The 25,210-nt window shown below is 35.0% G+C and overlaps 1 protein-coding gene across 41 annotated transcripts in view; it reads right to left on the bottom strand.

Annotated features, from left to right (window-relative positions):
• Window positions 1-25,210, bottom strand: part of KCNMA1 (potassium calcium-activated channel subfamily M alpha 1) — a 471,638-nt gene that overhangs the window by 327,509 nt on the left and 118,919 nt on the right. For all 41 annotated transcript variants that reach the window (XM_017807020.1, XM_017807021.1, XM_017807041.1 and 38 more), the window contains exon 2: window positions 18,192-18,356. In XM_017807020.1, the coding sequence (XP_017662509.1) occupies window positions 18,192-18,356 (165 nt within the window). The remainder of the gene's footprint in view (window positions 1-18,191; window positions 18,357-25,210) is intronic.

Genomic DNA, 25,210 nt, shown 5'->3' with positions numbered 1-25,210 from the left:
TCCATCTTAATATTCAAAAGTAAAGTAATGAATCATTTCTACCATAATAAACAAGTCATACATTAGCATATCTTGCTGGTTAAAAAAATCATTTATACTAGGGGCTTTTGCTATTAGAAACAGACTCTCTTGGGAAGACAACTTTTGTCAATGTAACTGCACCTGTAGTAGAACATACGTAAGCACAGACATTTTAGGCATCATACTCTTGACTATTGTACTGAGGGATGGGGGAAGAAATGAATAATAAAGTCAATGATGCTCAAGGGAAGGCTCAGTGACCTGTGGTCATCATCCAACTGAACAAGATATACTGTGTTCCATAGTTGGCGGCATACAACCATATAGAACATGACTTTGAAAAGCCAAATGTTGCTGGCTCGATCTAGAAGCAGTTTTCCAGGATATGTCTTATATGCACAGAACTCAGATAACTAGTGTTACATACCTGCCAGAATCTTAAGTTATGCCACTTCTCTTCTGTGGCATTTTACATGAGTGGAAGTTAAATTTCCAGTCAGAGTTAATTGAAATCATTATGTTGTCAAGATGTTTCATAACATTAAGATTGAATTGATAGTCTTTTCATGTCACTATTTCAAAGTACCTCTCAAAAGAAATGCTTTGCAATTAACTATTCTAATTAAAAAATTACCAGATCTATTGATTTTAAAAGAAAATGTTGACATTAGTATAATGCTTTCCTTATAAAATGTATTATGGGGGACTTTAGCACAGTAGGACAACTACTTTTTCAACTACCAATAAATAAGCTGCAATGTGCCTCCCATGCAAGAAAGTCTTTTTACTTTTAACTAATGTATTCATTCAGTGAAATACTATGAGATGTCATTGCTGCAACAATGAAATATTAAAAACATTGTTTTGTATAACTGCAAAAAGAAAATATTTTGAGGAAAAAAACCCCAAGCATTAAGCTTTGCATTACAACTTCCCTTGACCTTGCTTTATTAGACAGCAGTACAAAAGTCTTTACGTGGCTCCATTAAAAAATTTTCTGGAAAAATCTTATCTATAGACCAATAGATAATACATCATGCAGTAGTAGGAAAGTAGGCAATATTTAATACAAAACTTGCATTTTTTAACAGTTCTCATAAAACACTGAATCTGTCAATAGACCTAATAATTTTTTGTCACTTAAATTGCTTCAAAACACCAACAAACACTAACCAAATACGCTCTTTATACTTAAAAACCTATGCATACAGTTTAAATAACTTAATATTATGGCTGATGTCTGCTCTTAGTGCAATCGGAAGAAGATACAATCAGTAGTTTGCGTTTCCTTTGCTGTTTTTTGAGAACATACTTACTGAAGTACAACATGTATATATACTTGTGTCCTTGGGAATAACTGTCACACTGATGTATTTCCATATAAGCAGATGTCCACACTTAATGGACCTTCAGTTAAACAGAAAGTACACTATTAGAGAATTGTATCAGAAACAATGTTTTGCTGAAACTTACTGTTTCACATTATCTTCCTACAAAAACTGGAAAAGAAACAGTTCACTACTTAATATAATTTTACCAAGGATAAAAGTGGCAGGGCTTCCACACTGAGATAAAATTAAGGCTTGGAAATAAAAACATAATTCCCTAGTCAAACACATGAGAAAAGACCTCACTGTTAAGTTTGAAAGTTTTTACTAAAATATCCAGCATCAGTTTGCCATCTTGAAACTCACAGACTTAGAGTGCAAGGAAGAGCATGGTATTCCAACACTGAAAAGGTGTCTAGAAAACTGGAAGTGCTATAAAGAACCATGCAAAAATCAGAATGTCTCCAACCACATGCAAAGCTGCTTCAGCCAAATTTTTGCTTAACCTATAAACTGTTACTACTGTTAAATATTAATTGTATGTCCATATCTGTCCTGCCAAGGGAAAGGCTTGAGAGAGGGAATTTTGACAGAATTTCATTTCTATTCAACAGCATCTGACCTTGAGCCTAGAAAATTCCCTGGAGGACTGTGGTGGGACAGTTTTTCTGCTTCGTTCTCTTTAATTCTCAAGTCTATTCATCTTTCTTTAAGAAAGAACCCATAATTACTTTTTCATTAACAATATACCTGCACATATATTAGTCTTTAAATTTCTTGTAGGAAGACAGACGTCTCCAGTTCTGATAAAGTTTCATTTGGCCCTCTGACAGGAACATGGTCTTCCTCAAATATAGCAGAGTACATCTGTCCTCTATTAAACCAATGTAAATGTGGATTGACTGAACTAACTTCAGCTGAAGTATATGGATATGGACAAGAGTAGAACTGCACGCAGAAGCTAGAAACAAATTTAACTTTGTGTCTTAATATGCTTTCCATCTTACAGTTCCTTAGATTTTTTTCCTTCTGAACTGGTTTTTGACACTTTCATAAGGAATCTCACTGTGTATTTTTTTTAAACCAAACAAGTAAGCAGAGGAAGGTAACTCAAATAATACATTTGTTGGCACTTCTGTCAGCTGAATTATGCTTTTTAGACATTTCAGCAAATAAAGACATGTATTTTGTTTTTACAATACTTGAAAATGTTTCAATGGCACTTTGAACTAACTGCTTTTCACAGTAGACATAGTCCTGTCAATTTTTTCTATATGGAGAGTTTAAGATTCAACTGGATTATTTGTCCTCTACTCTAAAAAGTAGAAAACATACCTTGCACCTAATACATAAGGAAAGATCAAGCAGTAGAATTACTAATTATATGCATTCATATTTAATGAAGGTTCCCAAGTAAAACTGAATTCTTTCTAGTCAGTTATTCATTTTTATAGTGTTAAGCCATCTTTTCACATCTCTCATGCCAAAACTAATCCAGTATACAAGACCAAAAAAACAGGTTCTGGAGGCACTTTCTGTATTCCTTTGTTATCACTTCTTTTAGTGTCTAGATCAGAATTCTTGGACATAACATTATGCTCTGTTAGAGAAATTAAAGGACTTCATATCATCCATAAGAATAAAACTGGAAAATGCACTGTGTTAGGAAATAACAGGCACGTATGTAGCTTTCTGAAGGTGCAAGAGAAGCAAAGATGCACTGGTTTCTTTTTAACCTGAGAGATGAGGGCAACTCACAGTTTCTCAAAATACACTTTCTATTGTTTGTTTCTATTTATGGGGTAAAGTATGAGAATTGTAGTGCATTTCAGGTTAACAAATTTCATAAATGAACTGCATCTTTCAGCCTAACAGTGCTTTCTCTTGTCCTTAGACTCTATAATCTGCCAGTGCATAAGACAGAAGGTTTACAACTTTTGCCAGCCCCCTTCCCACATCTCCCTACTGAGGACTTAGAAACACTAAAACAGATGCTATCCAGCTCCTGCATATTATTGCCTTTCAGTTGAAGACAACTCTGATTTTCTTCTTTAGTGGATTAGGACCTCCTACAAAAAGTTTCTTTGACAAGCAGATCCCTTTTCTCCTCTCTCAAATCAGCTCCCCTAGACTGGAGGTAGCCTAACAGTTAAAAATATCATGATTTTGTGGAGTAGCATTTAAAACAACAATCTCTGCTGCTAATTTACTCCTCTTATCCATTATAAAGTTAAGAAAAAAGAGTAAATTAAAAGACAAATTTTAGACTGAAAGGGAAGTAGGCAATCTGACCACAGAAGTGGAATCCTTGAACTGAGCATTAAAACCTCCAAGTCTGATATCATCTAACACATTCTATACAAAAAGAAAATATGATCCAGATTAGAGAACAGGAAAGACCAAGAATTTTGAATGTTTAAGAACAAACCTGCTGGACTGATAATAAAAACCATTAAGTCCCTCATTTACAATAAATGATATGATTAACCAGCAGAGAATTGGTCAGTTCATCTTACAGTATTAATATTTGTATCAGGTGCTAACTATCACATCAAAGGGAACAAAAGAGCACGTCTTAATTTAATATCAAGTGAACTGCTTGAAATACCTATTAAGAATAATGTAAAAGAGATAATGTAATAGAGATATATGGTATCATCAGTACCAACCTCTCAAGTTCCCATCAGGTAAACACAGGGCTTTGCAAATGCCTACCAAAATTCTCTCTGTAGAGTATTTTAATGGCAACAATATATTAAATCCTCATAGAGTTCACACTGTCATTATTTACTGAGAAAAACTTGGCAATCTTGAAATTTGAATCCAACAATATCAAATGGTGGTGCATAAATTAATGCAAAGAGATTACTGGATAACAAAGAATCGCAAAGACATCAAACTAAAAAAATTACCATCCCTCCCTCCCCACAAAAAATGGAAAAAAAACCCCCACAAATAACCAACTAAACAAAAACCCAACAAAACAAACAAAATCACAAACAACAAAACCAAACAAACAGCACAGTGGAGCTGATTAGAGTGTATTTTAAAATACTTTCCCTCAATTTTTCTTGTGAGCAAGCAAGACAGCATGAACGCATTCCTCTGTAATACATCACAGTATGAGAAGTGATGAAAACTGTTCAGTTTAACCTTGCAACGGTCTCGAAATTCTACTGGTCATCCAATTTTCATTTCCAACATGTCTTAAAACTGTTTCTGCTATGCTTTCTGTATTACTGATGAAATCAATGGAATTTCTTGTAAATAATTGCAGTCACACTGAAGTCACAAAGGAATAAATGAGGTTCCTGAATTGTATAACAAGTTTGGGGGTTAAAACATCAGTTTCGCACCAAAAAACAAAAATTGAAACATTATTTAAACCTTCTAGTGCCTAGATACAGTTCACTAATTAACTCTGTCAGTTTTTACAATCATTTTCATATCTAACAGGTTCATTTTCATCAAAGTCGTAAGGGTTTATCCACTGGGAATCTGAACATGTTATCAGCAAATCAGAAACATAAACTATTTCTATTTGTATTGCATTTTATGTCACACTGATATTGTTTAAAAAAATTCTTGCTACTCTTGATATCCTAACCCTTGTAAAACATATCAAATTAAACAAAAGCTTTCAAGCTTCAGCTTATGCTTATTCCTGTAATTCCATATCAATTAATTAACTCGTGATTAATTCTCAACTAGTCATATAACTTAAGTTTTATAAAACCAGATTTAACTATTTTTTTTTAACCACAAGATATGTTCAATTAAGGGAAATAAGAGATCTCACACAGGCAGGCTTTTTACTTGTAGAAATAAAACAGTGGGGTTGAATAGGCAATGAAACTGCATCATTAAAAAATAGGTCTTTCATATCAAGAGCCATCAGCTATAAAGAGACCACAAGCAACTAGTGTTGATGCCCGAGGCTCTTTCCAAAAGAGAATACATAATAAGTCTAATGGACTGCATGGCAAGGAAAAATTCAGATTGTTTATCTGTCTGCACCTATCGGGCCCAAAAGAGGTTTTCAAAAAAGCAGAAGTACAGAACAGAGACATTAGGGAAAAGAGCCTATATAGTAAAAAATATTTTGATGCATGAGTATGCAATCTTCAACAGTGTAATATGGAAGTAAAAATAATTTATATATAGATAGACAAATATGTGTGTGTATGGCTATACAAAATTTATATTAAGAACACATATTATATATTTCATAATACTAAATGGATTTAACCATGTAGGACAGGAATATATTTTGGACTGGAAAATGTGTGTTGGAAGACAAAAAAAACTTCACTAAATAATTAAATTCTTGGTTTTAGGACTTTTTAAAAGCTGATTTAAAGACTTTTTAGAAGCATGGATAATTAATTTTAATCCTAGCTTGCACAGAAACACAGGAAGAATAGTAAGTTTAGTTATATGTTCAAAATCAACAAAGTTACTGTTATACCTGAGCAGAGAAAATATGTCAAATTTCCAGTTCCTTGCTGCAGTTACTGAATTCACACTGCTCATATAATTTTTCAAGACAGAAAATGCTTCAGAAATTAAGAGTTACTGTTATGGACTGTACCATTTCTTGTACTTCCTCTAGCTGATACTTCAAAGACAGGAGAGTTTTCTGCCCAACTAACTCCTCCAACAGATTTAAGCCAGTGGCTAACAATCTTTTTCCAGTCCAAAGACTCTTAAAAATTTGCTATTGTATTTAAAAACACCAAAGAGCAACTGCAAACCTATCATCTGGTGGCTTCGTTTTCTTAGTTACTTTTCACAGCCTTCTACAAACAGCAAACTGAAAACCATCAAACAACTTATCCAAAACAACTTTATAATATTTACCAAGAGAGAAAAAAAGACAAATCTAAAAATGTAATCTGTAAGGAAACTATTACAATTTTCTACAGTTTGATAGAAAAATACCTACAGGTTTCTCAAATACCTTTCCAATAACATGACATGCAAGCCTTTTATGTTCTATGAGCTGATTTATGTTGCTGTTTTGTAATATGGGAAAAAAACCTCTGATTTGCATTTACTCTATTATTTTTGACAATATCTTAAAATCCTTTAAATATAGCAGAAAAGGACTTTAAAATCTTGTCTGACATTGTGCAGCTTGATCATATTCATTAAAATAAATCCTTAGACTTAAGTACCAATGACAAAATTTGCTGAGGCCTTTGTTGAGAAAAAAAACTTCAGCCTTGGAAAAAAAAAGATCTGAGCAAACTGCTATCATATTCAAGAAAGATCCTGCTGAATTCATCTTTTCATACCTGTGTTGAGTTTCCATCCATAATACTATGCCAGGCTTTTGAGGGGTAGGAGAATGTGACAGATGAGCTTTGTTTACATTGCTTAGAGCAGAATGCAGAATTCTTTGATTTAGCTAAAATAATAGAACTGAATGTTCCAGGTTCTGTTTATATATGCATGGTTGCTAAACTGTAGAATAGAATGGAATGGACTAGAAATGGCAGCATGCAACAGTGTCCAGACAGTCTAATGACACCCAAAGCACATACAGATCAACTGCCAACTGCGCTAATGGTGCACTCTGTTGATTCTTCTAATTCAAAATTCTCTGTCTAAGGTTAAATTAAACCTTAGAGTACTTGGGTTGGACAGATTTAAAAATCCAAAACAAGGCATCCAATTTCACAAGACCAGACTTCCTTCCTTCTCGTGAGGAAAAGAATAAAAATATTATAAAATTAAATCGCTCAGAAGGATGCATTGACACTAAACTGCAGACAATATATTCTTGCTTGTTACCAAGATACACAGCTACACTTTCTCAAGGTACATGCAGCACCTTCAAAATGCATAAGATTAAATATAATTAAATATAATGCCTGACAATAACAAAGAAAATAGTTCCTCTCTATGCAAAACCTTAGCATTCTCCTATGCTTTGCAGAAGGCTCATGACAGTATCCCATTTTGTGTATCACAACAATCAGATGGCTCACTAAAATCTACTCATCTCTACTGAAGTAATTTTTGCAAGATTTTACCCTGACAGGCACAAACTGGGTTTTTTTAACAGTATGTGGGAGTTACATGTTTTTCAATGAGGGGACTGTGGGCATCTGACAGAACTGGATGGCTTAGTTTGCATGCAGTGAGGAGTTTCTGTCTATGCAAGGAAGGATCAGGTTCCACATTTCACTTTAGTTCCCAAATGGTATCACCATTCTGAGCAGTAACAAGTACACTGTGTTTGAAATAAAATTTTTCGAAGTTTGGACTAGAAATAGAGGAAGAATCAGATCATGTTTCATTTTCCATTCTATACTTACCCTGCCTCAATTACATTAGTTTTGTGAGCCTCTCTTCATGACCACAGTCAGTGGTTGTATAGATCATAAGAAGGCATGGAAATACATTGCAGAAATTGCCTTTTCACCCACCTATCCTACATAGCTATGCTGAAAAGAAGCAATCTTCACAAGAGTGAAAGAACCTGCAGGACTGTTTCAAACTTCTGAAAAGTCCCGTCCCTTTCCCTTTCTCTCCCACCTTGCCTAGCTTTATCCCATTTGTCCTAGCTTTATCCTGAGACGAAGGAAAGTGTCTGCAGGATAAAGACTCTCTGACTAGGAAGGAGGAGCAGGACCATTCAGAGCAGACATGCAAGTTTCTTCTTCAAACTCATGGCATTTTGCTATAGACTTATGGAAGAGCCTGAGAGATTTCAGCTTCCAGGTGAAACACATGGAACAGGCAGTTAATATTCCCTGATTCTGACTTTAAATTGACAACTTCTCCATTCTGGTTTCTACCTTTAGATTTCCTGCTCTCTTTTCAGAAAGACAAGTAGATTGTTTACTATTACTTGAGATTGAACCAAGCCTTCCAAATCTTACCAACACAGACATCAGACTTCACAGGAAAAGTGGGACTTTCAGCAGCTGTAGTGGTAAGCTTTGAAGTTGTCTCTGCTGCAGTATTTGAAGCTGAAACAAGCATTAATTACAACGGAGAGGAATCTCCTGTGCAAAGCAATGCAGATTTAAGGAGTCACATAGAACTACTGAAGCCAGGAAAAATATGCTGAGAACAATTCTCAGGAAACTTGTGCACATTCAAGTTAAGCACCAAACAACAGTTTAAAAAAGAAAAAAAATTATATAAGAAGCAAAAGGAAACTGATTGTGATAGACAATATTTTGTGTAAAAAATCATTGTTAGTTTTTGCTGAACACCAAAATGAAGAGGGTTTTTTTTAACCACAAGCTTTGCAATTTGTTCCATTTATCCCACCCCACAGAACCAATCACTGATTGTAGAGCTGTACAAAAGCATATACAGAATTATCTTTAAAAATATGCCTTATCACAGCAGTGCTTTGATTACAAGCACAATTTTATCAAATACACTAAATGCAAAGGGGGGTGGAAAAACAAAACGTGAAAAAAATCAATATTATCAACTGCATCATCAGAGCAGCCCTTTGCATAGGAAAGGCACAAATGCCTTAGGGGAAGCCATCTGTCTCTTCTAGTGAGCTTTGTAAACAGGCTTCATTTGCAACAGTTGTGTTCATATCTTTTGTTCAATACCTGACTCTTGTCAATGGCGTAGGTGGAAGGTAAATTTCCTCTGCATCACACTCTTATCATGAGGATGTAACACAGCATTATCAGAAGGAACACTTCTGTATTAATACACTTTCATTCTAGCTGTATCTAAGAAATAAGTAGCAAGGACTTTTCCTAACTTCTGTTTGACATTCATATACAGTGACACAGGACACTGATAGAGTGATACAGCATTACAACAATTTTTCAACAATGAAGATCTGTATAACAGAAATATTGTCTAACTGTTTACCTAAACCAGTTGTGCTCTGCCTGAAGAGTAACCACATTCCTGACTTTCTCCAAATAATCACACTATTTAAAACTTAACACATGATTTTAAGATGTCCTCGCACTTCTGTATTTTAATAACAGAATGCCACTGATATCTTAATTTAGACAAGAAAAGAAGTGGTAGATGTCAAAAATGTTAGAAGAATATATTTATTCCCACTTCAGGAAAAGCCTCATGCTTTATAATACTGTTAGGCTGAATTATGCAAGCATGGTCATCTATCTAGAGGTCACAGAAGTCACTGCAGCACAGCACAAAGTTTGGAGAGAGGTACAGTAGTTACCTACACTAGGTAACTTTCATAGCAGCAGCTATAAACTGACTGAAACACCACATAAATAAGGTAGATTAAGCTACATTGAGATCTGGCTTAAAAAAAGAAAGCTTACAAAAATTAGCAATTTTAATTAGCATAAACATTTACAGATTGCATGTGTGATGTATGCACTAATTTTCTATTTCTCCACCTTCTGAGCTAAGAATTCAAATGCAAGGTTTTAAGTCCATTTCTCAGCATAGTTCATGTCATTCCTTTATGAAATGTACTGTTTATCCTTTTCTTGATTTGATTTTACCATGTACATCATGCCTTATGTTAACCTAACCCATTCCACACATAGAAGTACTTAAAACTGGTAAAATTGAGGAGAAAAAAAAATACTATGTATGTTTGACACATCACCCATGAAGTGCATGTTAGCCATGCACTTCATGGGTGACTTTACAGAAAAGGAAGTTTAAGATTGGCAAAATCATAGAAAATGCTGAGTTTGAAAGGACCCACCAGGATCATCGAGTCCAGCTCCTGTCCATGCACAGAACACCCCAGGAATCACACCATGTGCCTGAGAGCATTGTCCAAACTACACTAAAAAAAAAAAATATACTAAGAGCAAGCTGGTGGTGAAAGGATTGCAAACAGCCACCTATATTCCTATATTACAGTATCATAGCTGATAATGAAGGGACTTCTTGGTCCTAGATATCAACTTATATGGAGATATTATCATGCTTTTATTTTTATTATTTTAGTTTAACCACTGAAATTGCAGAAGTCTTCCAAAAACACAGGGTGGCTATTTGAAAGACATAGTGACAATCAGAAATGCTACATCTACACGTAGCATCCACACACAGAATTGAATAATTCAATGTTCGAGAAATATGCACAGGAGAAGAACTTTCCCATAAGACTGTGGGCAAAAGCCCACTCTTTGATCCAAAGCAAAAACCCTGCCAAACAATCCTTGCTACTGTCAATAATAAACAAATATTCAGAAAAAGAAGATGCATAAACGGAACTTAAACTAGCTGCAGTTACCATGGAAACAAGCAAGATTTACTCAACACTTCCTACTCTGTTCCATTATCATTATCTCATGAACTCAAATGGAGAACATTGTTCCTATTCCTATGGAAACCCTGGAAATAGCCCACATTGTCACAGGAGATTAAGGCAATCTAGAACTCATCTCTTGGATTCATTTATGTGCCACTAAGGCCTATGAAAGACTAAAAATAACTAAACAGCCAGAGTTCATTTCTCAATAGAGATGAGCAGAATCTGAACTATTCCCTGTGAACAGCAGGTAAGTAACAAACATCGACAAGCAGTTTATGATCTATGAACAACTACGATGAACAGATCTGTAGCTACACTAACACACTGAAGGGAAGTTCTCAGGAGTTTTGTGCACTGTCTTTATACAAATGCCTAACTTGGTAAGGCTCTGCCCTTTCATCCTTATGCCATTTGTCTTATTTGTTGACCAAGATAAGGAAAGGGGAACTTTTATAATCTAAAATACATACATAACTCTTTCATTCTCAGAAGTCCTAAAATAACAAATGAAATCAACAAAATAACAAAATGAAAAATAACAAACAAATTAAAAAAATCACAGAAAAAAAAAGGGAAAAAAAAAGAGGGGGGAAAAAAAGCAAAAACGCCACCCAAATCACTCAAGAACATGAAATATCCTGTGCTTCCTGCCTGTGCAGTCAGACCTGGAGGCTGAGAAAGGCTTTCCCCTTCTCCTCTAGTTCAGAAACCTAGAGCACAATGCAAGAGAGAATATGGCACTATTTATTTTTGCCCAGCTAGGGAAGTCTATAGGTGACACCAAACTCTGCTTAACTATCTAAGAAAATTTGTAATTTCATAGTCCATAGACTGCAAAACAAATTTTTTTATCAAAGAATGCATGTGCTTCACTGCTGAAAAACTAATGTCAGATTTGGATTTGTAAAAGCCTTGAAATATTATGAGTATGAAAGACTAAACCACCGAAGAATACATTCAATTTCTATTGTCTAGTCGATTAATACATCTTATTCTAAATTAAGTGTTATTCGGTTTAACTGAATCCCAAGAACACTACAGGTGCTCAGAAAAAAATTCACATAATTCCACAAGATTGGTTACAAGGCATTTCCAGGATGAGAGGGTCCCACAATGGAAAAAAAAAAAACCCAATTAAAATTTATGAGAGCTTTGTTTATCCTTGAGAAAGCTCCATATTCTAATTCTGAGATGTTTCATTCTCAAGGTTGCTCAAGGTTTCTCTTCCTGCTTTGCAAATCTAGTAAAATTGCTGATATTGTCAAGAATGCTGTCGAAAAATCTGTACGTATATCAAATGAACCTGCCTCTCCAATTTTGCATCTGCCCAGGATACCAAATTATCCTTTGAGCTCCTATTCTCATTAAAGAAAAGACAACCATTACTATCTTTGGAACTAGGGAGAAACCCCACATAATAGCACACTTACATATTTTTCTCTGGAAAATTTACTATAAATACTTAAATATTTATAAATCCACTGGCTTTCCTTGCTTGAATTTTTAAAACATACTCAACCTCCCAAGCAATACACCCGAATATTCTACTTAAAAACACAGAAAAATCAAGACAAACCCCATCAGTAAGTTTAATGGCATTGCTTCATGTATATTTTTCCTCTCTAGTACACTCTTGATACAATTTTTAATCAATCTCTTCTTTATGACATCTGTATGAACAAAACCTATACCTTACCTAAGCAGAAACAAAACTGACATATTTAAAATGTTTGCTTGTACAAGAGTATTGCAAATTGTTATTACATTTCAGTACTACATGTGTTTATAATCAAACTGTGATCATTACAAATGGATTAGAAAACCCAAAGGCTGAAATTTTTATAACGTATTTCCCTGAATGAGCAATGAGGCCTTCTAGCATCTTCAGAAGTCCAGTCAAGGGTCTAAATCTTTCCACAGTAAGCATTTAGTGCACTGTTTACTGGATGGTCTTTGATTTAGCCATGTTTGGAGGTTTTGGTATCGATTTGTATAAAATTGTAACATATAGACCTTGCAAAATGAGACCCTTTGCCGAGCAGAGTCCCAAGATAATCCCAACTTTTATTACTAACCTCAAAATTCTGTTCTATCTTGCCAAAACATTTGTAAGACTTGCAGTTTTCAAACTTTGAACATGTAGGACAGTCTGAGCTGGGGAAAAGAGAATGACTGCTGAATTTTTTGGATAGATGAAGAGAATATAAAAACAATTATATAATCCAAAGAAACTATATTACAGAAAATTTCTATTTAATTTAAAATGTATACTAGAAAACACATTATCACTTGTAATTTAAAAAAAGCCCCTTCATATATAACTTCCTTATCTTTAGGTTTTTTAACTGTAGTTAGTAAGTATTAGGAAAGCAACACAAATAATCTTCTAATTAAATAACTTAGTAATAAACAATTTTTCTCTTTCTTTCAGTGCTGACAATATAAAACACATTTTGATCATGCAATGATTAAAAAGTAAATTTGCCTGTTTTCAACTGACTCTGTCCTTTAGGTACTGTGAGAGTCAAGGCAGAAACCAAAACCACCACATGGTGTTTAGCACAAGCTATATAAAGCTCACATCTCTGTTATTTGCTTACAGGCCATGTGTTAAAAATAGAACAAACAATAATTTTCTTCACAATTTTATCTCCTGGGTTTGCAATCGAAATAACAATTTTTCTTTATCAGTTTAAAGGAGAGTCGACATTCAACTGGGTCCTAGATTGAACTGTGTCAACTTCAACACTATACATATGACTTCATTTTGTCTATCAAACACTCAATCTAATTAAGGAAGTCTTTTTCTTCTTACTCAAATGATTAAAAAAAAAAATCATTTCAGGAAGCTAAATCAGCTCATAAATGCCTTTAATTTCCTGCATCTTCAGATTAATTATGAATGTTTCTGATTCTTCTTTAGAAACCCATCTCAGGAATTTTTATCCAATACTTCCATCATCTACAGCATTATACGGCACTTCAAAGTAAATCATATTTCCCTGAACAGATCTTAAGTAAACTGCTACCTTCTACTATTATTTATATTTATGCCACTCAACATCAACTGCAAACAAAACTGCATGGGTTCAATTAAATCATGTACTTATGCGGTTTAATATGGACACATTTTTAAACCGTACATCAAATTCCCATCTACGTTGCTTAAGAGCAAAAGTCACATTTTCAATGGTTGCATCACCAAGAACACTACATTCCAGTTGTGCTTTTAAAACCTAAAGTATGAGGAGAAAAGGATATTCTGACCACACAACTGTAGGGACTGTGCCTAGCCAGCTATACTACTCCAAAAAACAAAACCAGTTTCTTATTGAAGGGCGTTCTGGATCACCCTCTATAAATCTGTTCCTCCAAAGCCTGCCCTTCAGATGAAATTGAGTAGTGTGAATATTCCTCTGTGCCTAAATCACTTCTGAAATGTCAGGAGTAGACATTTACTCCTAAAGCAGTAAGAATGTTTATTTCCATTTCAGTACTTCTATCTTTACAATATTTACATAAACTACTGAATCAACTGCAATATTAGTAAAATCCCATGCACCTGCCACTTTTATGTCTGTTCTGCCTATTCTTGCTGTCATTAACAGAATTATAGACTAGGAGACACTCAGTTGACATAGTGATAAAGCAAGTAATGGTCAAATGTTTTGAAAATTTGATGGTTTAATTATTTAAAATTTCCCATTATCATTTCTTATGATGCTCACCACAACAACAAAGAAAAGAAAACTCTTTTTAACAAAATGGAAACTACTCCTAGAGACTCAAAGTACAGGAATCTGTTTCCTAATGGTTGTCTGTTGGAATTAAAACAAAAAACGCTCTGAGGAACCATGAGCAAAGGACACACGTGGAGTTATTAACAAGATACATTTGACAAACTATTCTTTCCAGTAAACCTGCTCTCCAGTAGTCACATTGTAAGGGAGTAGAATACTAAGATATTATACAAGCATTTCACACTGAAGAACCAGACATAATTGACCACTTTTGTGAAGCAACACACAAAACTGATAGCACCAATTCTTCTGTGCTCCAAAAAACTAAGAAAGAGTAGATGCAAACAATATCCAGTTTTACATAAGAGCACCAGAATGAGAAACTTTTGTGCCAGGGAGACAGTTAATTCTGTCAGTGTTCTGAATCACTTCCACAGAGAATGTGCAAAAGTTCTGCATATCGAGATTGATTTGCACAATATCTGTACCTTTGGCTTCACCTAGTTAGCTCTATCATGTGTAACTAAAAATACCACCAAAAATTAAACTACAACCCTGGGGTGTTTTTTCCACAACTCACAGCAAACACTGCTGACAGGACCAGACATCCCTTACGAAGAAGTTTTACATAGAGTTTCAGACACTTTATTTGAAAGAGAAAACTTAATTTAAAGCAAAAGCAAAATATTTCAAGGTGTGAGCAAGTTTAAATTTCTCCTCTCTTTGTTTAGTCTTTAAATGTAATTCTTCCTCTAATCAATGGAATGGGAGAGGATGAGATAAGGAATATGGTTGCGTTTTTTCAACTTTCATTTCAGTTATAGAACTCTTCCCTCCTTCACAACCACCAATGAATTAAATGCTTTTAAGAAAACTAGTGTGGAGGGGAATCATCTCTATCAAAGATTCCAGAGTGTTTGTCAAGAATGGGTTAAATCATTTCACTGTCTCCAATGACCCAGATCATGAATAAAAAGTAACATTTCTTACTTTCCAGCAGATGCACTGAAACACGAGTTCCTAAATTCTGTCAGAAAAAAATAATTTACTACAACAAACAAACAAAAGTTATGTTTCAATTAGTTCTACAGCTACAGAGGCCTTCCAGTCTATATTTTAAAGGTTGTGTACTGATTTTCATCTATTATCTTAACAGAAACATTAGATTTCACTAAAAAAATGTGCAAATGTTGATGTAAATGTCCAATTTTGTACTACGCTATGACACTATGACCTGTAAACACAAATTTTTGTCCTGTATATTCCATACTGTTGGCCTTTATTTTCTTCACTAGTAGGTAGCCAAAAAGTTTAAGTATTAAAGAGGTAACTATAGGAGCACCCACCATACAAGTATTTGTTTCAACATTCCCAAAGCACCTGGGCAAACTGATCTGATAAATTAGAAAGTTGTTTTGTAAGGTTACTAGGAAAGAAATTAAAGTGTCAAAGATACAGTGACAGATTTCAGTAGAGAGAGAGGTCCAAAAAGTAGTGTGCTTAGATTCCACAAACAGCACTCAACATTCCACTAAGATTCACTGTGAAGAAAATGGCTGTCCAGGTAAGAATAATGATTGAAGTTTTTTCCATGAGCAGAAAACACAAATAAGCTTCTACTTCACACTGATGTGTGTTCAAGATTGGCCTAACTTGTCTCCTTCATTTCTCAAATAAAACCAGGCAGCAGTTACACAACTGCCTTCAGGTGATCATGCTGAACTGAAGATCAATTATAACTCTTCCCAATTCCAACTTCAGTGGGCTGCTTTTTAAGCTTCTTTTTCTTTTGTAAACACTGAATGTATAAGACTGATTTTAAATTAAACTCGCACAACGAAAAAGTGTACCATAATTTTTTTAGCTGCAGATATCTCATATGATTTTGATTTCATAGAACAGTGAAATCACCAGTTCTTCTTCAGGGGAAAAAAAAATTCCACATTTTGATTCAGAAATATAGCTATCAGGAAAAGGCTGTATTAAATTACTAGGAATTAATGAGTTAAGTCTTAATATTTTCAAATAATTTTGCCACATCCTATATGTACAAATAATGTGAATATTACCTCTAGCACAAATGTTCTTTAAACAGTTAGCCTTTAGCAAATATATCCAGAAAGTAAAATTTAAATGAACAGCCAATGTTCATATTGGAAATGGTCCTCCATGAATCTTGTCAATTCAAATAATGAAACTAATGAGTGTTATATTAAAATAAATGCATCTTGTTTTCTAAACTAAACAAAATGAACTAACATATTCCATACATTGCTATATATTTCTCAGATAGTTAGTCATATTCATAAACCCAGGTGTGCACAATACCTGTTGCTTACACCTGACTATAGATATACTCTCAGAAAGAACCTAATCCAGTGATATTGGTCAGCTAGTCTGTTATAAAATGCAATGGTAAACTAAGTCATCAAATAGAATTGAATAAGTTCTTCCAGTATGTTGAAAAAAAAAATACAGTATAATGCATTTTATATCATTTATACTAGGTTTTTGTCTTGATTGTTGGTTTATATTTGTGCTCACATATAGCTCAGTAAAAACAACACAGGCCAATTTCTCACTGCATAGCTAGGAGCAGAGGATTCTGGTTTTGGGTGATTTCTACCCTTGATACTTGAATTAGAACAAGAAGCACAACTAACATTTTTCTTTTTTAATGCTGAAGAGTTCAGGAAAACATGCAAAATGCCACTTTTCATAAGAAATGTCAATATGCCAGTTTCACAGAGCAGATATATAGTGCTCAAAGCTGCAGTGAACACACTTTCAAGCTATAGATAAAAGTCAGCAATTAACATAAGCAAATGAGAAGAAGATATTTTTAGGAAAAATAATCAAAACAATATTCTTGCAGAAACAAACAATACAGTGGCAATTGAGTCATCTCAACTTTTTACTGTAAAAGACTTGACTGAGGAGTGCAATTTCTTTTCTTTTCCTCCCTTCCCTCCCCCATCCAAATAATTACTCTATAGAGCCAAACTGACTCACCTAAAAAAATCCCTTAACCAAAATAAACAAAGACACAAATCCTTTTTCAGTTTAATCCAAACTAGTTACAAAGTCTCCTGGGATTCTCAGAACTTTTAAATGGGATTTAAATCACTTTGGCTGTTAGTTTATAGGTACATGCATTCTAATAAGGAAACTAATCAAAATGACACAGGAGACACCTACTGAACTCCACAGAAAATCCTTGGCAATTTAGTATTTAACAAGGCTCTAATGTAATTATATTCAAATAAAGCAGAAAACTATAGATTTTTTTTTCAGTGGATCTTTAAACCACATATTATCAATATGTGGCTCTATTTGATACATAACTGTTCACATGTTTGAAGGATTTCCTAAGATAATAAAGAAAAAAATCAAGAGAACATACTACTAGTCTATTGAAAATATCACAAATCTCATTGCATAGCCAATTCAAACTTGTCTTTGCTTTATACTTCTGACCACTATGTACACTTGTAACACTGTGCTTATTTTCCAAATTGGCTTCTGTTTTTCCCAGCACAATTTTAATTCCAGACAAAATAGGCCTAAAGTTTTATCACCTAATATGAAATTATTAAACTCACTGTTTGTAGCACAGTTCAAAATCATGGTGCCAGAGTACTGAAGTAGGCTGGGGAGTGGTCTGGAAGACAGTTTTTCTTATTTACTGTCTCCGCCTCTCTCTTACAGTGGGAATTACTCTGCTATTTTTACTTCCAAAAGAGAAAATTGGGATTGATTCAGTGCTGATGAAACAAACCAATCAAAAATCCTCCACTTTTAAGTGCTTCTTAAAAAAAATGTTCTTTAAAATGAAAACATAGAAAATCATAGAAAACTTACAAGTACTCTGCCAGTTAATGTCTGGGCAGATATCATGACTCCTGCCCAATCCTTCACAGACGTCATCCATCCCACTTCTGCTGCCACATTCTCCTCTTTTTCATCTGTTGGTTTGCAGGCTCCATCTGCCTGTGTGTCTCCACCACCATTGATCTTCTGGGCCTCCTGCAAAGTAAGTATTTGGATTAGTTAATGTTTAGCGATTTGACAAGGAAAGTCAGAGCAAAGTTATGGCTGAGAAATGCTACGAAAAACAGAAAATAGGTCTCCCTGGATTCCTGATAGATGAAATTAAGAACCTACTTGGATGTATCTCTTTGGAAATTATAGAAATAGAAGTGTTCTATAAGGCACCAGACTAACACTAGATAATAATATTCTCCTTGACATTACATCTTAAAAACATATACTTGGCATCAAATATGCTATATATTCCTTCCTTATAAGCAGCACAAGTGACAAGAGCTCTGTATGCAATTATAGAGCTACCTATAAATGAATTTGTCACATATACACTGAAAGACCTTTGATTTATTAGTTCAAAACAATGCATACTGAGTGTGAACATAATTTATGCACAACTTTAATTTAATATCACTAGAATTAATTATCTGAGTAAACCTTCACTAATAACCATGATGTAACAAGACAGTAATTATCAAGTGTAGGGGAACAAAATACACCATAGAGAATCTGCAGGGAGCTGCCATGCTATCAGTGAACCAGTTTTTCAATGAAAGTGTTGAATGTATCACAGGAATTATTCTGTCAGTAAGTGGCTCTCACAGAACGGAGAGCTAGAAATTAAAGAGGAGCCTCAGCTGCACCAAGCTTACTGATGAGTCACACACACTGGAATTCATATCAGTCTCTCATGGATGTTGCAGAAAGGGTGCCGTGCTCTGTAACTGCCTGCTATGTGCTACAGTCACTGGTGCTGCACAAAAATCAAGGGAAATGACAGGAAAAGCCAGCCTGGTTTGTATAGCATTTAAAACAGACCACACGCAAAGTATCAGACTGTGCCACGAGCGTGCCTTTGGTGACAGCATAATACTAATGACTTCCTGAAGACTTGACAAGTTATGCTAAGCAAGCAGAGGGGAGGCAGCACGATTCACCACAGAAGGAAGTACCAAGCACTTGAACTTCACACATAGACCTACACTACTGCTTCAAGCACTCTGCACAGACCAACAGCTTGAAAGATCTTGTTTATAGATGACTTGTCTGTAGGCCACTAAGCAGGAAATCAACTGCCATTAATGCCCTTTGGGATATCTATTATACAAGCAAAGATGCTTGACGCTGGTTATGTGATTATTATTATTACTGCAGTAGGAATACTACACTGTGATGATCAAAACACATAGCTGTGAGATGGCCTTGAGGACACAGCTGGACATAAGGGTACAGGCACTTCCTGACAGTACTGAACTAATAAAGCAGTTGCATTGAATCTGTCAGCAAAGAACAGTAGAGCAATGCTAAAAATGTAATATGGAGACCAACAGTTGTTTTTAGAGAATCGCAGCATCACAACTTAATTAGCTAATCAGGTTCTTTCTTCTCTGACAGTTTCCCTCCCAAAAAGCAGGCTCTGTGTTCTTACTAGCAATTACAGCACAGTGCATGATGTGGCTGTATTGATAATAACATATTATTCAGAGTTACAACAGTAATTCAGTACACTTCCTAAGCAAATAACCAGATAGAAGATAAAAAGTACTTTGTATTTGCATAACTGGACCTCATTCACTGACAAATTTGGACACAGTGAATCAGATGTTTTGCACTCAGCATTGAATGACATATCCTGCACTGCACACGCACAGAGCACAACCTACAGAAATGAGCTCATTGCAGAGGACAGTGATGTACAGCACAGCATGAGGCATTTCCAGCAGAGTAACACCTGGCTGGAGGCAATTTGTGACCCATAACATCACCAAGCTGTATAGATCAGTCCCAAAGAAATGCCTTGACCACCATCAGGGTTTTGATTATAATTCAAGAAAGAGAAAACTAGGTTCAATATAGCAGACATTGTAATAAAATAGATCATTGAAGCTAGACACATCTCCAAGGTTCTGGTCACTCTCCCCCAGAGTCTCCCTGACCCCTCTGTGGCTCAGGATACCATTTCAGCCCTGTCCAGGGCCACCTGCTCCCACAGCCCTGTCCTATCCAGCCTTAGTGAGCCAGATCCCACAGCCTGGCCAACCCACAGCCAGTTCACCTTGCCTAGCCTGATCCACAGGCTAAGATCCCAGGCTGGCACCCAGAAGGCTCCTGGCAGCCAGGGCTCTTGTCCCACCACCCCAGCCAGGGAGCTGGAGCAGGATCCTGGCCCACAGGGAGCCCCCCAGTGTTGTGACAGCTACTGACTGGTTAAAAAACTACACATTTCATTTATTTCTCTCTTCCCACCAGTTTCTCTGCCTTTTGTAACTGCTAGAGCTTGTCTTTCGGAATGTAGACTTCACACACCAGATTTTGCTGCATGGCCCTCCTCTGCATTGCACAGCAAGCTTTCATAATCTGTACAAGTTTATAGTGAGTGAATTAATGTGATTTTCATAGTAAAGGAGTTTTAATTATCTCTTCCTCTCAGATAAGAAACTGAGGTGGTAATTAAGTGCCTAACTCAGTTACTAGAGAAGTCGTTGGCAGAGTGAGGATGAAACCACTGTCTTTCTTGATTTTTCCACCTAGTATCCTCTGTTTAACATCACAGGGATTCATACCTTGCTAAAAACCTTCATAACTACAGGTTTTGACACAGAAAGTCACAGAAATACAGATCAGTGAACAAAAAGAGCTGAACGAAAAAGTATATTCTATGTTAGTGAACTCAGAAATATTAAGGTTGCAAAACTCTGTTATTATGTATGTGTTCCTTCCTTACTCCCAACCTTTTTGTCAATAGATGCATTTACTCATAAAATTATAAAAATAATTAAAAATCTCCTAACACTCAATAAAATAGTAGGCAATTTACTTAATTGAAGGAGAAAGGTAGTTTTTACATTTTGAAAAGGTTTTCATAGCCTAAGTTCTTTTTGCTATATTGACTTTTGGTTGCCAGTAGAATAAAACAGTAAGTCATTGACAGACCTATTCACTATTTGATTCTCTAAAGGTATTAAAGTCTGTAATACATTTGAATGGCTGTATTTCTATATTTATGCCACTTACTCCACCTCTACTAAAATCTCCCACCCATATTATTTCTTAAGTAGAATGTAAATAAAACAATTATCCCCTGCCAAGTATCATTTGGAGCAGACTCTCACGATCAGCCTAGCTCTTGCCACTATTGCAGCTATAATTATTATGCAGATTAGTTGCTGCTATGTAATGTTTTTGTTCAGCTTGGATATTTTATATTTTTCCATCTACATGGCTAGCTTCTTATCTTACTTAATTGACAGTTGAGTATTAAGAAAAGTTTGTCCTAAGTCACTACGTCATTATGCAGAAATGAGGAGGTTTAAAGACTTCTTTTATTTACACTGAGTACAAATCAGACCTGTTATCAAGTGTATGGTCTGTTCCACTGCTATTTCTTCACCTCATAGCATTAAGTAACCAATACCAAAACCTGGAAAAGGTGCTTAGAATAATAACCTGACAGTGACAATAATTGTTTCATTATTTACAAGTTCAGTATTACAAGTAAGGTATATTTATCCACTCTGTTACTCTGTTCATTATTTTAATTACTTGAGGACAGGAACATTCAGGTAGATTAAGTGAGAAGCAGCATATTTTGTGAAACATATATTTCCTGAACCTAATGACAAAATGGAAGACATGATGAGAAGTGGTGTACAGGCATCAGGACTCACTATTCTACCAATCGTTTGACAAAGACCTGGACCAGAAAGTTCAATGCTTTGTCTCCTATTTTCAACAATAAATATTGATTTAGATTACCTAAATTCTAGAATGCTTAAACACAGTTAACCTTAAGGAAGAAGAATTCAGAACGGGAAAAGACACTCAAAACCATTTAATGGTTGTGAAAATGTAGTCCTGCCTGCTCCATTTCACCTCTCTAGAACACCTGTACAAACATAGAACCACTGCACAGACACTCCATTCAACCCAGGACAACATGAAATAAAATCAAAAGATTATTATGAAACCTTAAAACATCTAAAAATAATTTGTCTTTTTAGAAGCCCTAAAAACACAGGATACCATAAAGACTCTGGAGTATGGTACTGAAAAAACTTGATCACTTGTTAAAATATGTTAGAAAACACAGGGAACAGGCAGGTAATGTGAGGGAAAAGAACTGCAACAAAGAAAAGGATTTGATATTCCCATTTATCTAACATCTAACTAATTGAAAATCGCAAAAAAATCATAAAGTATCACCTGTAAAGAAAATACAGGGCATTGAGTCATGCCCACATCACTCAAGAGAAGACATTATGCTCAATTTAAGTAGAGGTTTAAAAACAATAACACCAATATAGCAAGTTCAGTATCAGCCTTTGAATTTCATCCTAGATAACAAGAGATGAGAAAAGGCCTGTCAGAATGGCAGCTGCACCTAGTTTAAAGTATGCAGTAATAATTCAGTAAGAAAATAAAGTCCGGAGAAGTTAGGAAAGGGCTGCTAATTGCAGGTTGCTGGCATCATTATTGCCATTAACCACCCTTCAATTAATAGCACTGCATTCCTAGACCCTACATCTTAAGAAAGATTTTATATCAGATCAACAACACATCCATATTGGCCACTCTTATACATTAAGAATCTATGTTTATGTTCCTTTCCTTTTCATTCATCAGTTTTCCCCAAAGCCACCAGGAGATGCTACGTGAAGAGGAATAATTTTGCATGTAAGACTATTTCTCCTTTCTGTTAGACAAACCTCTAAAACACTGAGTTTAAAATTATTAGACTTGTATCAATAATTTAATTCTGTGTCCTTAGATACATTAACTCACCATGTTGATAACTCCAAATAGGGGTCTTAAATTTATACAAAACCATAATATTATGTTTCATTCTCAGAAGCTGGGCAATGAACAGTGCATGATAAGACTCCAGGTAACTACTGAATACATTGCCATGCCAGATGCTTTCCATCAGATATAGTTACCATCTGCAGTCTTCATCTTAATAGTTACTAAGTACCAATTCATCCAATGATAAAAACAAGTAAAACAAGAAAACCCTGAAGCAGTTCACCTGCTCTAATGCAGTTTAGGAAACACAGGTTTTCACTGGATTATTAATAAACAAAACAAATGGGAATGTGAGAAATTAATAGCTGCATGGAGACTTACAAACCTCTTGGAAAATAGTCAGTCTCATAGGAAAGAGAAAGCAAAGGCTAAACTAAATGTGAGCTAAACTGGCCTATCCACAGCATCTCCTTGAATATTAGGTCCATAGACAAGTCATTAAGTTACACTGACGTCAGTTATCATATTGTAGCTACGGTTTGACTGGTTTCAAAGGATTAATTATTGATACCAAGACAAACATTATTCCTTTCACTGAATAAGAAACAGAATGATCTGTGGAAAACATAGCTGATGAGATAACCAAGCATTTTGCTCTCATAAAATATTCATAAGCTATATAATTTGGTGTTTGCGAATTTGGCAGGTTAAGAAAAGTAAGTCAAAAAAAGAGTACAAAAGTTTTCTTATTAGTTTAAGACTGAGATGTTAAGCTCCTGTGAGACTATTCTTTTTGTTTTCTATATTCCTGCAGGAATTCTGAGAAACATCTCACTGGTCCTTAATAACAACCAGAGCCCTACTTTCTGTGCCGGCCAAAAAAAAAGAACAAAAAAACACACCACCCACTTTTTTTTTTGTTTGTTTTCCAGTGACCAGCTTTGTTGTTGCATTTGTGCAGACTTTAAGTAATCCTGATAGATTTTTTTGTTCCGTGCCCTTCATATTTCCGGTATGGGTTACTTGTATAAAATCCCTTTTTCATGTCATTGCTATGACTGACAAAAATTGCTGCAGTAGAGGAATTAATTCTAAAACCTTGACCTGAGAGGCAAGGGAAACTAGATTAGTAATATATAGTGTTCCACACACAATTCCACAAATAGTACAACAGTCTGTCAAATGAAGGGTTCCTGGGTATGGTTCTCACTTAAGAATATGAAACAGCACACACCTACGTTATTTGAAATCTGAAGAAAGTACAAAAAGATTCAGTTCAAAGATTAAAAATTTCTACATATTAACAGAAGTGTTATAATGTAACACTTTCATTGATGTGAAACAATATTTCCAAATAATCGGAAAGTTGACTGATAGATTTCCATACCAGCCTAAGAATAGAGAGGCATGCTGGAAGTCCCTGTCGTGTCACCAAATTTTGCAAGTCCTCAGCCACACTGTGTAGGGTCTTCACCTCATAGCTACAGAACAGAGTTACAGTAGTTCTGTTGCATAAGGATCTTATAAAGATAAATATTTTTAGTGTTTCAGTATTACACAAATGGAAGATAATGCAGGCATAGTGTAGGGAATCAGAAAATAAGACACTAAAATCTAGTAAAGATTGTTAGACTAGTTATATAAGACAAACATATTAAGACAGATGTGTAAAAGGGAAGCAATTAAGAACTATAGGCATTATAAGTGAAATGAAAAAGGACAGTCATTACAGACTTACATGCATCCAAATGGACAAACAGGGTGTTTTTTAAAAACCATGATTAGTTCAAGATAGCAGGAGTTTATATCAATAGTTACATAGACTTTCACCATAAGTTAACAAATCTGTGTGAATAACTTCATTTATGTTTATTCATAAATTTTCTTTTTCTGCTTCTGATTATGTATCAGACCACCTTTACAGAAATAGATAACCTGTGAATTTGTCATAAGTCTACAAAACAAGTGGATTTACTGTCTGCGATACATAAATAAATAAAAAAATAGGGCAAGTGAGTGATAGACTCAGGTCAAGGAGTATTCACTGAAAATATTTTACAAATTGTCAAACTAACACCTTGATTTTATTTATT

Source organism: Lepidothrix coronata, unplaced genomic scaffold (genome assembly GCF_001604755.1).
Source record: "Lepidothrix coronata isolate B3197 unplaced genomic scaffold, Lepidothrix_coronata-1.0 Scaffold17, whole genome shotgun sequence".
Classification (NCBI taxonomy): Eukaryota; Metazoa; Chordata; class Aves; order Passeriformes; family Pipridae; genus Lepidothrix; species Lepidothrix coronata.
The sequence above is the reverse complement of the archived record's forward strand: the minus strand, read 5'-3'. Positions and strand labels throughout refer to the sequence as shown.